The sequence below is a fragment of the Nansenia antarctica genome, assembly GCF_963989245.1.
Source record: "Nansenia antarctica genome assembly, chromosome: 1".
NCBI classification, from domain to species: domain Eukaryota; kingdom Metazoa; phylum Chordata; class Actinopteri; order Argentiniformes; family Microstomatidae; genus Nansenia; species Nansenia antarctica.
In genome coordinates, this window is record NC_137674.1 from 25,806,000 (window position 1) to 25,823,735 (window position 17,736).

Consider the following 17,736-nt stretch of genomic DNA (forward strand, 5'->3'; position numbering starts at 1 on the left):
TTGGTGTGTGAATGTGTGTGTGTGTGAATGGGTGAATGAGAGGCCGTTGTAAAGCGCTTTGGAATAAGGCGCTATATAAGTCAGTCCATTTACCATTACATTGTTCCCCTTGAAGATGTATGGGATGTGATGCAGTTGGCTGCAAAGTTGCATTCACAATAGCAGCACTGTAGCATGATCAGAAAAGGGGAAATGATGTAGCCTAATAATTACATACACATGTGTTTTGAAAAGAACCAAAGCCAAAAAACATTAATATTGTTATAGATCCAGGGGGGTATTCCATCAACGTTGCTAAAGGAAAACCCAGGCTTATTCAGATAAACCTCGTAGAGTTATCAAAAAATATCCAGGTTCATTTGGATAAATCTAGCAAGAGTTATAAAAATAAGCCTGGATTTTCCTTTAGCGACATTGATGGAATACCCCCTGGTCTGGTAGGCCACTTTTGGAAGCAAATCTCTGTCTAGTTTGAGGGAAAGTCATTGCTGGTTTATAATCCATCTATACAAAACATTTCCACACAAGTCCAAAGGACAGGCCAGTCAGAATATAACCCTTTTCTTTCATGTAATACCCTCTCCTTCCGCAAGCTCATGTAATACCCTCCTCTCCTTCAGCAAGCCCATGCCCCAATTCTCAATGAATGGTGTGAAATCAGAGACGTCTATAAGCCATTCTGTAATTATCAGCCAGGAGCTTCACTGCTTTGCTTTTCTTTTCTTTCTCCACCTTTACATGTTCTAATGTGTGTGGTACGCAGCCTAAGATCAGAGCTAAGTTATCTATCTGGTATCGTTATCTTATTTATCATACATAGAGGTAAATTGCTAATTACATGAGAGGAGATTAAGTCTTATGGGTAAAGGTTAAGATAAACAGCGACACTTTGAAATTAACAACATAAAATTCAAAAAATGAATAAAGAATATGTGCTTAATATTATCCAATATCCAAAATGTACTATTACCAATTCAAATATTCTCCCTTCTTGTAGAATCCTCAGCACTTGGCACATTGTCTTGAATTAAGACTTGAGATGACACATGAGATTGGAGTAAGCTTGTGAGTAAAGATTTCCTTCCTGTCATAGACACTGTACGCATCCTAGTACATATGATAATAACACTGTTAGACTCGACTTGAAAATAACAATTAGCTTACACCAAAACCTCTAATGCCCAGAATAAGAACTCCACACAATTTAAAACCTAACCGACTATTCCAACTGAAGGCCAAATAATGTGGCTATTGAACAACATGTCTTGAAATTGAGCAGAAAACACCCTACTAGTTAAAGTAGTCTCAGATATCCATCTATTCCGCAGAAGCAGCTCAGGAAGGGAGGGGCAGGGGTGAAGGCTGACAAAGGTCAAAGGTTAGAAGTTCCTGGAGAAGGAGAAGGCAAAATACTAGAAAGTTCAGACCTCGCTATGGTCAGTGTGAGCCATCCTGCTTCATCATCTTGATCTCTGTCTGAGTTTTCATACAACCGATCTACTCTCAAAGTGAGAGAACATGGACCTATGTCGTCGTTTGACGTCCCTGGCGGCTCCACTCTCTTCAACTCTTCCATTTTTCTGTCTCCTTCCACAGAGGACGTGAGGTCAGGTGGTTATTCAGGCCCACAGATGCCCATTGCATCCACTAGAGAGGTGGCAGGTCCAGAGGTCAGAATGTCTGTGGCTGTTCAGACCCGTGTGTGGCGACAGCTGTGAGAGGAACCAGTGGGGGCGGCGGCGGCACCCCCCGAGGCTGAGGAGGGGTCCTCATCACTGGACTCGGCTTGCTCCTCCTTGTGGAGCCCAAGGCTAATGTGGCTCTGAAGTGCTGCCGGGGTTAGCCACTCTTTAGGCAGGCAGCTCTGCAGGAACGGGACGCAGGAGCTAAAGTACGCCAGTCTGTTCACCCAGCGAGGGATTTCCCGCCCACACAGCAGCTGAAAAATAATTCAACATAACCCCAGTGTAGGAGCCATGAATACGATTTGTGAGTTTATTTGTTTGTTTGTTTATTGTTTTGATGACGTTATGTTCTTCCTTCCGGAAGTCACATGATTATGGGTGGGGATAGCCCGAGGTAACTAAAACACCTGTTCACCTGTATGGTGGTAGTGGAGAGAGAGGGGAGACAGGGTCGTTGTATTTTTTGTTGATCACATTTTCGTTATATATTGTTTGTTATTTTCTTACTTTATATGGATTAATTATGTACGTTCACTAGTTTGATTGTTCCATTTCAATAAATTCTTTAAACTTACCTTTTTTCCTCAAGTGAATTGTTTTGGGCGTGTCATAACATCAACACAGACCCTGCTCGCGTCTCTCAGCGACTTTTTTACTACTGGACTCTATCTAGTCGCTACACCCAGTAACAGGACAAAGTCATGTTCGATAGAGTGCTAGTTTAGTATAAATACATTCGTTCCACAAAATAAGAGACCTTAAATACATAAAATGTTTTCTCTGACAAATGGTATAACAGCTGTAACTATAAGATTCTAAACGATAATGTTAATATAAAATGTTATGGGTAATAATCAGACAGGGAGACAACATGATTTAGAAAAATGGCATCAGTGGCGAGCTGGCAGACTGACCTCCGATAACGAGGAGGAGAAGTGGTTGCAGTTCTTGTGCATTAGATGGTAGGCGTTTCCTTTGAACTCTCTGCCCAGTTCTTCCATGATTTTGTCCATGTCCTCTTCTGCAAAGTCTGTTGTGCCCAAAGCAATGGCTTCCCTGTGGGAAAGACGGATCACCACGTCACTCCGGTCAACAAACACAATCTGTTCATCCAATGTAATCAATGGCCAGCTTTTCAGTGTGCATATTTACATAAGTTTTTTCACATTCTCATGACAAAGTACTGCCAAAGATATAAAAATATCACATCACATCACAGTTTCTGATATCAAGGGTTAGTTTTTAAATGTTTATTAGTGTGTTATAGCCCTCTGGACTTTAATTACATTCAATAGATTAATAATATGTGTGTGATGAATGTAAACTCACTTGAATTTGAAGGTCTCTCCTAATTCTGTGGCGTTTCCGGGATTTATTTCAAAAATGCCACTGAAAGGGTATGGATGACCCCCATATGCAAATTCTGCCACAAAAATAAAGGATGAACAAATTGATAAAGGGAAAGAGGCCAATTAAAAACTTGCAACGTCATGTGGCTCACACATGTTAGAGTCAATTCACCTTGCAATAATAATCACACTTTCTACAACAGCATGTTTGAATACTGGATTCTGATTGGCTAGCAACAGCGGTAAATATCTCAACAACCCACTGTTCAGACCGCATTTCCAGTATCAATGCGCCTCCCAATCAATCTGATTAAGAACACCTGTGCTGACCTACAATGCAATGGTGGATCTTGTTTATGGGACTATATTCTGTGGCGGAAGGATATATGTATTCTGAAACTATTAATGACTGTAAATAAATGAATTTATTGTTACAACTGTGTATTTATTTGTTATATTATGTGGTGGCTGTTGTAGAAAAGCAATTGACCATTGGAGGGCGGGGGTTGTGGACTCATTTACCACTGTACAGGGTTTTCCTACTCGGCTTCGCCTCGTGCCACAACCCTGTACCAGTGGTGAATGAGTCCACAACCCCCTTCCTCTCATGGTCAATTGCTTCCTTACTTAATCTCAGATTAAGTCATCAAGAAATCAAAAGAAGAAAAAGGGAGAGCAGTTTTGTGGTATATATAGTCCTCTCACTGATGTTCCACCCACAATATTTTCTTGAGGTACAGCCAGGCTGCGAGGGCCTTCTGAAAACCCAACAGCCTGTCTCCATACATGATGACTCAATGGTGACTCAACCAACCATCTATATATATAATACTGTAGATTAGTGGACAGTCAACCCCAGGGGAGGGTGGAAATTATGGAGAGCAAAAAATTTCCAGATTTCTGTATGCTTTTGATTTTTTTTTAAAAGACTGAATGACAAAGCAAAGTATATAGGCTAAACCATGTGTCTCTGAAAGGCAGAAAGATGTTGCTTTGGGAAACTACTCTATCATTTAAAAGTGCAGATTATTGGATTCTTTTTTTTTTACCTCTGCCATAAATTTCGATGCCTGAGTGGAAGACTCCAATACCGAGATTGGACGTGTACTCGTTGATCCAGTACTAGAGGGGGGAGGGAGGGAGAGAGAGGGGGAGGGAGGGAGAGAGAGGGGGAGGGAGGAGGAGGGAGGGAGAGAGAGGGAGGGAGAGAGAGAGAGTGAGGGAGAAAGAGAGAGTTAGTTATTCAAATAAACCATCTTTAAAAGGTTGTTCAACTTCTTATGCAATGACTCATCCACCCTGACAGAATAAAGATCCGTTTTAGGATTAATGTCATGTACAACGTGGCCGTAGGATGTATTGTATAGTGTGTGATATTGCTTAACTAATGAACACAAGCTCACTAGGGTTTACAGCTAAACTATGTTAGAGCAAATACAAGCCACTCATAAATCTCGGCATACATCCCTGACTTAAGTGGTTGTTGTAATGCAATACTGCTTCTCCCAGTCAGCACTTCACAGGCCTTTTTGCAAATGTGAGGTCCTCTCCCTATCACATAATATTGATGTTACCATGGACAGGGATGATAATGGAGAAAGAACCAGCAATCTCACTTAATCCAGAGGTGATGGGTGTTGACTGCATTGCAATGCATGATGGGATCTTAATGATTCAGAATTCCAACATGTGTTCCAACATGAGTAGGCCTATATGTTCATTCAGTGTGAAAATGTATGCTTTTCCCGGACATCATAGTATGAAAGATTGACCACTGGACCATGCTTGACCACTCAACAGCATGTGTTCCTTGGTCCATTGGTTGGGGGAGGGAATGTCTCTCGAATTTCATTTACTCAGATGGTAGCTAACACCCGTATTCCCTGCCCCCCACAAAAGCCCACTCCTCCCAATTAGAACTCTTACACCCTTCCTCTGAGAACCCTGAGGGAGGATGTTAAAAGCCACCCAGACCTTACCAGCTGCCCCCCATTAATAATGCAACAAGTTTCCTGTCAGACTAATACATTACACACAATCAGTCCCTCTTTATCAATACTCTACACAACATTAACATCATAGGCCTACACACTGCCATACAGGGTAGCCAGTACTAGCCACTAGCCACCCACCATATTTTCTAATAAGAATGTTTCGGGCCCAATCCCATTTCCCTTTCCTACCCCTACGGCTCGTTTTGGAGTGCCACTCACTTTGGAGCCAAGCCCTCGGAACAGAGCCACAAGGAGCAGTGGTTGAAATCTTCCCCTATGAAATGGGACGACCCTTCAAGACTCTGACACGTCATCAGTCGTATCATAGAAAAGCATCGACGCTCTCGATTCGTTCACAACTTAAGTTTCATCCTATCAATCGATCAAACAAGTCATCAAATAAAAAAGAACAATTCTTCATTACCAGGCCAGTTCATGACAGAATAGCGGTGCTCTGTAAGCACCGCCCTCCAATGGTATATTTCTATGGTTGGGTCGGCATAGGCACACACAGCAAACATCAGCATAATAGCGATTCTTTTGTTATGCTTGTTATAAAGAAATGTTCTAGAATACATTGAAAGGACATTAAACTAAGGTAATACGGTGGTTATCATAATTGTTCTAATTAAAAGGTAATTACATTTGTGGTTGTTTTAAGCATTGCCTAGAGCAATAGATTTTTCTGTAGATGATTCGTAAGGCATTCTGGAACGTAGGGCCATGGCTCTGAACCTAGTCTGGTCTTGAAAAATCTTCAAACGGAGCCGTGAAAAGAACTACCCCGTGGCCCTACCCCTACATGAAAACAAGAATTGGGACACTCCTACCTTACACGTGAACACACAAAGTGTAATAATTTATTGATGCCTTAATGATGAGCATTTCCTCTCCAAGTTGTATGTCTGTTAGCAGCATGTATGACCATCTAATCAAAGACCTTTCAACTAACCTACATTTTAGACAACACAACTGTGTTAGTAACTGTGCTAAAGCCTAGATGTCTTCAGCTCTCAGATAAGGTAATTCATCACATAAGCAAGGTTTACTGAAACACTCCTGCACACCACAAGACTGCGTTAGCCCACAGAGCTGAAGCCTATAGGGGAGTATTAAGCCTAACAAAGACCAACTGTTGTTTGGTCAAAAAACTTCACAATCAACTGCATTCATCATGCCTACAACAGGGCGACACACATCCACACATCATGTTTTGCATCTCTGTACAGCTGTAATGATGCGTGAGGTCTCTCAGGACTCCCACATTCAACCGCCCATGCAGACATGTCACGCTTCCCTGCACATGTTACAGTCTTTGCTCTATTCCCCTTTTAGAGATTAACTTGTCGGGGCGCTTAGGTGGTGTAGCGGTTTAAGCGTTGACCATGTAACCGCAGGGTCCCGGTTTGATTCCAACCGGGGACATATCCTGCATGTCATCCCTCCTCTCTCTCTCACCCATCCTTCCTGTCTAAATCTCTACTGTATCTGTCAATAAAATGAAAAATATGAGTGGGACTGCCCCACTCAGAAAAATAAATAAAAGAGATTAACTTGTCGTTGTTGTTCTCAATGCGATTGTACAGTCAGTCACTGTGTAATTCCAGTGCATTTTTGTGGTTCAGTAGTGCACTTCAAATGATATACTGTTCTTCGTGGTAAAGCATTTAGGACTTTGCCTCTCTCAAACAGTATGATACCTAGGCTATCTCTGTGCTACCACCTTTCCTCAGCAGCCCTTGCCTGACCTGTAAACTTAAGTCCCAGCACAGCAGTTTAATCAAGCGTTTGAGCAGCTGCCACTTTCAGCTTCACTTGGGTCCGTATCCATTTAAGCGCAGGCCTGGAGATGTCAGAGGAGGGGCCAGAATACCACCTGACTGGCATGGCCCTGTGTGTGTGAGGTTTCTGTGTGTGAGGTTTCTGTGTGTGTGAGGTTTCTGTATCACGCTGCTGTTGTATCCACACAAAGTGTCTGTTTCTGACAAGAAATAACAGCTGACATTTTTTGCTAATGTAGCATAAACAATGTGTTTAATCTGATTAGCGTGACCTTAAAAAAAGTATTTAAAGATACTAATTTAAATAATGCACAATGCACAATTTATTAGAAATCATAGTTAATTCATATTTGATACTAATGTAAATTCATATCAAGTTGTGGGGTTTTGTTGTATTAAATGGTGTGTAAAGCAGACAGGGCTGTTGTTCTTTGGGTCATGGGCAGCAGGGACAGTGGACTAATCTGAATGAAGACCCTTGTTGTGTCCTGCTAGTTGTGTGTGAATCACGTGAGACCAGACGTGGGCCCAGCTAGTGACAGAGGTCAGGGAGCTGAGGGAGGCTCCTGTTCTACTGGGCATAATCAGGGTTCCTACACGTTTCAACAAGTCAAATTTAAGACCTTTTTTAGACCTCGTTGAATATAATTTTAGACCTATTTGTGACACCATATGATAGCTTTTTGTCATCCTCGAGGTGATGAAATTAGGGATTTCACTGCCATACAGACAAAAAAGAAAGCGAAGAATTGGCATTTTTGGGGTTCCAGCTTGATTCATTTCCGCGTAAATAGATGTGGTCGGACTGATTTCCTTGCAGGATCTCATTTCTAAGATCTAGCACCTCGTTTTTAGACCGAATAACTGAAATGTAAGACCTTTTTAGGCCTTATAAATCGGATTGCTGGATAAGCCTTTTTAAGACCAGCGCGGGAACACTGATTAATACAAAGCTGTGTCCATGTGCAGCAACCTAAAGGAGCAAACTTTTGCTTAAACACTTTTCATTAAGTTCCAAACCTCGATGACTACACACTTCCTCTTCCTCTGCCTGGCCATTGTTTTCTCAAGCATCCTCCTGCAGTGTTAGGGTTAGCTACCACTGGGCTACAGTATGTACCCACCTCATTCAGATATATTGATTCGATTCTAGATGAGGGCATTAGTTCATTTGAGACAGGTGTAGCTAATAGTTCTGGGCTAGAAAACGACGTTGCTCAGACACACTCAGCAGCTACACTCCTGCAAACTACTTTGGGGAAAAGGTGAAAATGTCTGTTTGCAAGCTGTATAGGCTACTACCGGTACTTGTATTACTGATGGATTCTGTGTGAAGTTTGTTATGAATGAATGTCACATGTTTCAATAAATCCAATGTATCACACTGGAAGCTCATTTGATACATGTTTGTTATATATACATGCAAAACAATGTGAATGAAGTGTGATAATAATGTGACTATTTCTTACCATATCATACACATTAAGGATGACAGGTTGATTGGCCATGATTTAATCCTGAGATGGAAAGGCAAATGTACCCCACTGTGCGACGGACGTAGGCCTATTGCTCTTAGGATAGCAGGACCATCACCCATAGGAAGAGATTCTCTTGAAGTGGGGGGCAATGATCCTAAAACACCGTTATGGATGGACAGGGGCACCCGGGTGGAGGGACGGAGAGGCTGTCATTCACTTCAGACTCACACAACAACCCAAGAGCCTCCGTGGGAATCTTTATGCTAGGATCAATTCTAAAAGCCAGGGGGATCTAAAGGTAGAAAACACTGCAGGCCTGTAGAAGAAGGCTGTTAAAGACGTCAAAGGGGCCATACATCGCTTTTGATGGCTGTTGATGAAAAACCCCAAGCACACAAAATCTTCTAGTCAGTTGCACAGAACTGCATGTTGAATTTGGCCTCCAGCATTCCTTCCCAGCAAAAAATGGGGGCTGCTGTGTGACTGTGAACTAAACCCTATGTATGTTTCGTTTCACCTCCTGCCCTAAGTACAAAGATAAAAACAAGAGTATTTAAATTAAATCGTATAAATCGCCAATGTTAGGTCAATGTAGATCGCTTCCTTGACGTCCAAGATGATCCGACGATCCGAGTGTTTGAATCCGGAGATTTCATCAACCGAATATCACTTTCCCCTCATTGGCCACTGACGGCGTTAAGGCAAACACGAAGGAGCCGATGCAGAACATGCAATTCCTGTTTTCCGTACTGTTTTAAGGTTCACTTTGACTTTGGGCATGTAAATGTAAGCCACAACGCAGGTATGGAGGATGCCTGTGCCATTGTAGTAGGTGCTGCAGTCCAGTTCGCAAACATCAGCGATTGATGGTGTGGCCCACATCCCACAGCACAGGCTTGACTGCCGCTGGTCGAGAGGACAGTCAAATGTAAACGTCGTCCGCTAATTCACTCCTCCTCCTCCACACATTGTCAAAGATCCCCCCAGACGAACTGCGAAACTCAAAAGACAAGTCAACGACATCATCCAAGTTTTGTGGCACTAACAGCTGGAGGAACGTCCTGTCTGTGCACGGCGCGGGCTCTCCTCCAGAATGAGACGGAGGATGTTGATGACATCATCGATGCTGCTGCCTCCGAGCCAAGCATCCTCAGCCCACTGATGGACTCCTGTGCAGATGATTGGTGGGCTGGGGGGCTGGGGGGGGCAGGCGTATGCAGTTAGGTCAACAGGGCTTATCAGACAGATACACACATCGCTTTAATTTATACAGTTTGATTCGATTCAGCTCCACCATATCAGCATCATCATCAGCATCATCATCATCATTATCATAAAACATACATTCACATTCTTTCTTATAATGCGAGTCCTCCAAACAAATATATATATATATATATATATATATATATATATATATATATCTTGTCAGTGGTTATTATTCTAGCCAAGAAGTGTTTGGATTATGTGCTATGGGAAAAATCGACGAATGTTTTATATATATATTTTTTAAACGTGTAGGCTACAGCACATTCTTTGGTATAATTATTACACTTTGATTAGATCTTCTTCTGTGAAATAGTGAAATTGGCTGGTGAATGATTTATATGAATACAAATGTACATTTGCTCCAAGGTATGCCCCTCAAAATGAGCAGATTCATAATATGCAGCAATGGCTCGATTAGGTTTAGTTAATATAATTATTATTTGTGACTCTGTATTGTCTTCTGTCCCATATAGTTGTCTGTGTTCATTGCCTCTCTCTTGTTCTGAATCAGTCAAACATAAACAAAACTGACAGCAGAGCATCAGGGCATGACGTGATGTTAGAATTATAAGGTTCTATCTCCATTTTTGTCAAAATTGAGTTTTTTACATAATCTGATCCATTAGGTGTTTATTAATGCATGTGTGGTGTTATTGTTAAAATGTTTACATTTTTGAGTTAGTAATTCATAGAATACAACGATTCCATCTCACAAAACATAATGAGATAGTGAATATTAGAATGTGTATTACTCAGGCAAAACTAGGTTTATGTTTCCCTGAACACCCGCCACCACATAACATGACTATGAGTTTGGTTACCATGGTTACCATGGTTGATACTGAAACGTTAAGCAAAGTGGTGTCACAGCTCAGACCATCTGCGTGTCCTCTTGACCCTATTCCCACCACATTTTTAAAGGAAATGTTCAACTCTGAGGACATACTAGCCATTGTAAATCATTCCCTAATTACAGGGATTTTTCCAGCGGCACTTAAAACTGCCCTGGTTAGACCCATCCTAAAGAAAAGTAACCTAGATTCTTTTGACCCCAAAACATTGTAGACCAATATCCAATCTAACTTTTCTAAGCAAAATTCTGGAAAAAGCTGCGTAACAGCTTCATGAATTCCTAGTCTTAAATGATAGCCATGACCCATTCCAGTCAGGCTTTCGCTCATACCACAGCACAGAAACTGCATTGATCAAGGTAACTAATGACCTTAGAATTAATGCGGACTCCCAAAAAAAACTCTCGATCCTTGTACTTTTAGACTTGAGTGCAGCTTTTGATACGGTGGACCAAAACATACTTATTGAGAGCCTGTACAGGTTTTTCGCCCTTGCTTGCTTGCTATGCGCCGGTGGTCCTCGGGCCTCTCCTCAGGGGCCCCCGGGCCGCCCCGCGTGCTTGGTCTGTTCCACCGCTGGGGCACCTGCTTGGCTAGCTTGGTGCGGGGCTATTATGGTCTGTGCTTGGTTGGCTGGGCCGGGTGTGCTGGTGGTGGGGCGGGTCTTGTGTGTGAGGCGGCTGGGGTCCCCCGGGGGGGGTTTGGGGGCCGCTGTGCTGGTAGGCAAACTGGTAGTAGTCGCTCTATTAGTAGAGGGCTGCAAGGGAGTTTTCCTGGATGCACAGTGTACAGGTGTTTTTTTACCTTTGCCTGCTTGCGTGCACTGTCATCATGTGAAGCGCATTGAATCACATCTTGTGTGAAATGCGCTATACAAATAAAACTTGATTTGATTTGATCTCTCAGACAACCGTTCCAGGCAGGACAGCGGTCTGAAAGTTATTGATCTGATCAACCCCCCACGAAATACAGGAAGAGGAGTTCTGAAAGTGCTGATGGATCATGGCTCTGCAGGATTTGGTAATTTGGATATTGGTTAAATGGACTGCACTTATATAGCGCCTTTTTTGCTGCTCCAAAGCGCTTTACAACTGCCTCTCATTCACCCATTCACACACCAATGGCGGCAAGCTGCCATGCAAGGCGCCGGCCCGCTCACTGGGAGCAATTTTGGGGTTCAGTGTCTTGCCCGAGGACACTTCGACATGTGGCCAGCTGGGGCTCGAACCGCTGATCTGCCAACCTTGTGATCATTAGACGGCGGCTCTACCTCCTGCGCCACAGCAAATGCTTACAAGAGAGAAACAAACACTGTATAATTTAAGACAATAGTTTTATTATCTTTATCATGAAATTGCACAGTTTTGACTTTTTATTGAGAACAAAAGATACAAATTGGCATGATAAGCGTGTTTAATATACACAAATAATAACACAAACTCTTCCATCACCCCCATTGTGGTTCTTTCACACACATGCTTTGCATGTGTCACATTCAATTTGCATCCCTTTGTGTCACATCCACTTTGCATCCCTGCCCTTGGTGTACCCACCATTGGCTTTCACTAGTCCCTACATATTTCATTGTCAGGAAGTCTTGAAGACTTCCACTTCTGCCTGCTGGCCACGATAATAGGGATGTGTGGGTGTCTGCAAGTATGCATAATGTTAACAGAACCTGTTTGGTTTCACTTTAAGATCACTGACTCAATTCAATTCAAAACATTGTTTAAAGGAAAACCTTAACAAAACCATACGGGTGAAGTTTAATAAACCTAATATTCAGGTTCTCACATTTTAACTGTTCCCAACTTTATTCTACTTTCATGGGTAGTGTAGAGAGATACAGTACAGCAACCCATTTAGGGCATTTAGTTTGTAATCTGAAATGTTTGACAATCAATGCCATTTGAAACAGAAAAGGTGAATTTCTGTACTCACAGGGTATGGACAGCAAAGTCTACAGTATGCACATTAGAATAATTTACACTAATACAAGAAAATTCAACATGAATTTAATAGGTGTCTGAACATCAAACACATAGCATTTGCATTTACTGATCTCTCCTCTTGGCATTAGTAGGATAAAGCATTTTCTTACTCAATTCATAGTGACAAACACAGATAATACACCCACAACATGGAAGCACAGAGAGGGATAGTGATACCCAAGACTTACCATGAAAGAAACTAAAGGGTGTGTACACCTTAGAAATGCACTATTAGACAATTAAGAGTCCACCACACCTCTATGACACAGTCCACCACACCTCTATGACACATTAAGAGTCCAGCACACTGTGACAATGATTGGATGAGTTGCATGACTATAAAACAGATTGGTAGGTGGCAGCAATGGATACTTATCAGAGCACTAGCTCAGCTGCATGGCTCAAAATGGCTTTACAGTATTTGAGCTGTTGGACCATTGATGGCTTGAAAGTAATTTCATTTTCACTTACCTTTATACACTTAGTAATTAAATTCCCTTTCTATGCAACAATGACTGCATTAATGCAATTGCCATTGATATGTAAGCAATGCACATGCTTTGGGGGAGATTAACAGAGGACAAGACATTGACTGCCCTAAATATTGTTACAATAACACCAGTCTCAATGTGAACCTGGAAAACATTTAAAAGGCCATTTCTCTTTCAGGGAAAAAACAAAAGGGCAGTGACATACTCGAGACAAACAGATAGTGACATGAAATCCATCCATTTAGTGGACCATAAAGTGAACTGTCATCATAACATTCTGAAGGGGTGTCTTGTTTATATAACAACTGATTGAAATATTGAACATCCACGTTGTCAATGTGATTTTTTTTTTTACCATAATGCACAACTCTTCAACAAAAACAAATGTGAATCGAAATATATGTAGGTACAGTACCAGTCAAACGTTTGGACACACTTTGACATCCCATTCAATTGAACTTTTGACTGGTACTGTACTTTAAATGATAACGGTGGGACAAAAACAAAAAAGAAAGAAAGACACAACGCACATAATGTAATTGAACAGAACAACAAAAACAGTTCTCACACTGTGCCAACAGAGAACTGCCATTCACCAATAGTGGTCCCTCTGAATCACTGAACACAAAACTGCCTTTCAGTTCCCCAGAGCTCCCAGTAAGAACAGGAAACTGTAGTGAAACTGTAGTGAAACTGTAGTGAACACTGCGGCACGCACGATCTCTTTGGGATAAACAAACTTTATCTGTCCAGTGCATTCTGAGGAGCACAGCTCAGTTGGGAATGCACATCTTTTCTTTTCCTTATGTGACAGTTATGCCATTTGTGTTATATATATATATATCTCTGTGGCAATACAGCAACATTTAGCATTTGGGGTAAGTAACCATGCTAATCCCAATATGCACAGAAAATGATAACAAAAATCATCATGATATTAACAGCTATGAATCCCAAAACATGGCTTACTTTTTTATAAGTTTGTTTCTTCTTTGTTTTTTGGCCTTTAGCAACATTTTTTCAGTCCCAGACTTTGCTCTTAAAAAATGTATTGAGAAAGTTCAGTTTCAGCCTTAAAAGTGCCTCCTAAGTTGGGGCTGGAAGCGCAGGTAGAGGAAAGCGATGGCTGCGGCCGCCCCCAGGACAGCCACCAGTATCCCCAGGGAGGGGACAGAAGACTCACTATCAGGTCGTGAGCTCGTGGGTCCGTTCATGGGCATGGAGGGCTGCTAAAGACAAACAGAGATATCCAGAATGAAGTGAAAACATTGGTTCAGGGTTCCTACAAGTTTCAACAAGTCAAATTTATGACCTTTTTTAGACCTCTTTGAATAGAACTTTAGACCTATTCGCGACACCATATTATGATAGCTTTTTGTCATCCTCGAGGTGATGACATTAGGGATTTCACTGCCATACAGACAGAAAAGGAAGCGGATTGGCATTTCTTGGGTTCCAGCTTGAATAATTTCCGTGTAAATAGATGTGGTCGGACTGATTTCCTTGCAGGATCTCATTTTTAAGAACTAGCACCTCATTTTTAGACCGAATAACTGAAATGTAGGACCTTTTTAGGCCTTATAAATCGGATTGCTGGATTTTAGAATTGAAGGCTTTTTAAGACCAGCGCGGGAAGCCCGTTGGTTGAAGTGACCCAGGCGTGTGAGCCGTGTCCCTGGCGTCATGCTCACCCTCTGCTGTACACGGAGCAGCACATCCTCTCCTGCTGACCGGAACAGCTCCACGGCAGCGCTGTGCGGCAGGTTCTCCAACTTGTGTCCATTGATCTTCACAGCAAAACAAATAAAACAACAAGATGGAACACAGCAAAACGTATGATCAGTAGATATTATTAACGAAGAGTCCACTTCATTTCATTAGACTCAACAAGAACATTTTCTTTTTTTTTTACATATGAAAATGCCCCAATATGGTGGCTTAAACACTTACAACTGATCTTTGAATAAGCATCCAATCACATACATAGTGGTAACAATAACCACATCTCACCCCCTCTTTCTTCCCTAGACTAAGTGATAAAAGTCCATCTCTTACCGCAAGGATTTTGTCTCCTTCTTGGAGCCTTCCATCAAGCGCTGCCGCCCCGTTCTCTTTGATCTTGGCCACATATATCCCACTGTCATTCAGAACATACTGCTGGTCCAGACCCCCAACAATGTTGAATCCAAGTCCTGAGGGACAGTATGTGAGAGACAGTTACTGACAGTATGTGAGAGTCAGTTACTGACAGTATGTGAGTAACTGACTCACACAGTATGTGAGAGACAGTTACTGACAGTATGTGAGAGACAGTTACTGACAGTATGTGAGAGACAGTTACTGACGGTATGTGAGAGACAGTTACTGACAGTATGTGAGAGTCAGTTACTGACAGTATGTGAGAGACAGTTACTGACAGTATGTGAGAGACAGTTACTGACAGTATGTGAGAGACAGTTACTGACAGTATGTGAGAGACAGTTACTGACAGTATGTGAGAGACAGTTACTGACAGTATGTGAGAGTCAGTTACTGACAGTATGTGAGAGACAGTTACTGACAGTATGTGAGAGACAGTTACTGACAGTATGTGAGAGACAGTTACTGACAGTATGTGAGAGACAGTTACTGACAGTATGTGAGAGACAGTTACTGACAGTATGTGAGAGACAGTTACTGACAGTATGTGAGAGACAGTTACTGGCGGTATGTGAGATTCAGTTACTGACAGTATGCAGGAGTTTGAAGCAGTGTTAATTTTGGCAGGCTTTTTAGTCACTTAGTCTTTGGTGTTTGGATGAAGATGCACACCAGTTCTAGTCACACCAAGTCACCTCCATTTTTCTTAGTTCCAGTCCAGTTCCAGTTGATGAAAACTGAAAACATTCCGGTGCACGTCCACAAAAACTCCAAAACATTTTAGTCGAGTTTTCGTCGCTGACTACGGCTAGACTAAAATGTTTTGGGGTTTTTGTGGACTGAGACTGCACTGGAATGTTTTCAGTTTTCATCAACTGGAACTGGACTGGAACTAAGAAAAATGGAGGTGACTTGGCGTGACTAGAACTGGTGTGCATCTTCATCTAAACACCAAAGACTAAGTGAATAAAAAGCCTGCCAAAATTAACACTGGTTTGAAGTCTGGTGATTTGACTGAAATTTACTGCAGAATTTATTGACAGAAAGATGGAAGGACTATCAGTATGTTGTTGCAAATATTGATTGAACATTGTAGACAGGAGGAACTGTGGGCTGAATGAGCTGGCTGATTAAAATGGGAGTCTATCTGGACAAGGTACAGCAGACACACGCCAACAGAATACATGCATTATGCAATGTACATTCATTCAACACTTTCCATATTAGCCTCTCTGTTCTGTACAATCTGTGTACACATCAGTCCCATCATAAACTCGCATTGCACAAACTCAATTTATGGAGAGTCAGTGATTACTGGAGGTAGGGCTATAGTGTAACTTCTGCCTTAAGTTACAATGTTAAAAGCCTGAAAGCACAATGTTACTTTTTTAATTTTTATAGAATAGCTTCCTTACATAATTGACCGGTGTCACTGGTGAAGCCTATGACATGTTACAGAGATTTGCTACTGATCCAATGTAGCAAGCTATCTGGAACTGTAAACCTAGTATGTTTTATTGGTTTAAAATAGCTGCTATTTAATTTATAGTGTTCAATTGAAAGAGAAACTAGAAAGCTGGTATCGGCATTTTAGAATAGTTAACATTACAATTAGGTTAACCTTTGAAATGCGGATGTATCATAATTAGTAGCCTAGTTATGGCAAGTAGTGACATAGAGCTAGCCAGTCCTACAGTTAGCCAGTCCTACAGTTAGCCAGTCCTACAGTTAGCCAGTCCTACAGTTAGCCAGTCCTACAGTTAGCCGGTCCTACAGCTAGCCAGTCCTACAGTTAGCCAGTCCTACAGTTAGCCAGTCCTACAGTTAGCCAGTCCTACAGTTAGCCAGTCCTACAGTTAGCCAGTCCTACAGTTAGCCAGTCTTACAGCTAGCCAGTCCTACAGTTAGCCGGTCCTACAGTTAGCCGGTCCTACAGTTAGCCGGTCCTACAGTTAGCCGGTCCTACAGTTAGCCGGTCCTACAGCTAGCCGGTCCTACAGCTAGCCAGTCCTACAGCTAGCCAGTCCTACAGTTAGCCAGTCTTACAGCTAGCCAGTCCTACAGTTAGCCAGTCCTACAGTTAGCCAGTCCTACAGTTAGCCAGTCCTACAGCTAGCCAGTCCTACAGTTAGCCAGTCCTACAGCTAGCCAGTCTATCTGCGGTAAAATGAATCAGAACGGGGGGGGCGGGGGGGAGAGAGACTCTAGCTCAGCTGGCTAGCTGCTACTAGCCAACAACTCCTTACAACATCTCTGATTTAGTTGGTTCACCACAAGAAGAATCTTGTCCTACTCGCAAACCCACATCAGCGAAGTCTAGTCTGACTTAGTTTGTTGGCAGAAGTTTCCTGATGACAGCTAGCAGGCTAGAGAGCTAGCAGCATAGCCTTTCAGAAGTGAGTCAGCCAGGCTATCATCTTTATCGGTGTTCTCAGTCTTACCTGACGGTCCTCTTTTCAGTTTGATGTCCAGCACGGCAGGCACAGTGTACATGGATCCGTTCATAATGTACACAATGCGGGTGCTAGAAAACAGATGGTTGACAGTAGCAGCTATCTGAAGGTGAACTCATGCAGGACTCCTGTGGCTGCGACCTCCCAGCCGTGTGATGTGACTGCCCTCTGATGGACTAACGTGACACCTCCCAGAATGCTCCTCAATTTACGACTTTTTTTTTTTATGACGATTGAACCAGGCCAGGGGTCAGC

At 42.3% G+C, this 17,736-nt stretch overlaps 1 protein-coding gene across 1 annotated transcript; it reads right to left on the reverse strand.

Moving 5' to 3' along the window:
• Window positions 1-1,690: 1,690 nt before the first annotated feature.
• On the reverse strand, window positions 1,691-17,534 carry LOC308170243 (deubiquitinase DESI2-like; the record flags this gene model as incomplete). Its single annotated transcript, XM_080545012.1, has 7 exons — window positions 17,470-17,534; window positions 14,945-15,081; window positions 14,581-14,676; window positions 4,084-4,156; window positions 3,015-3,108; window positions 2,600-2,741; window positions 1,691-1,939 (listed from the first exon to the last, which is right to left on the reverse strand). The coding sequence occupies exons 1-7, from the start codon at window positions 17,531-17,533 to the stop codon at window positions 1,691-1,693; spliced, it is 855 nt and encodes a 284-aa protein (XP_080401138.1). The 5' UTR covers window position 17,534.
• Window positions 17,535-17,736: the final 202 nt, after the last annotated feature.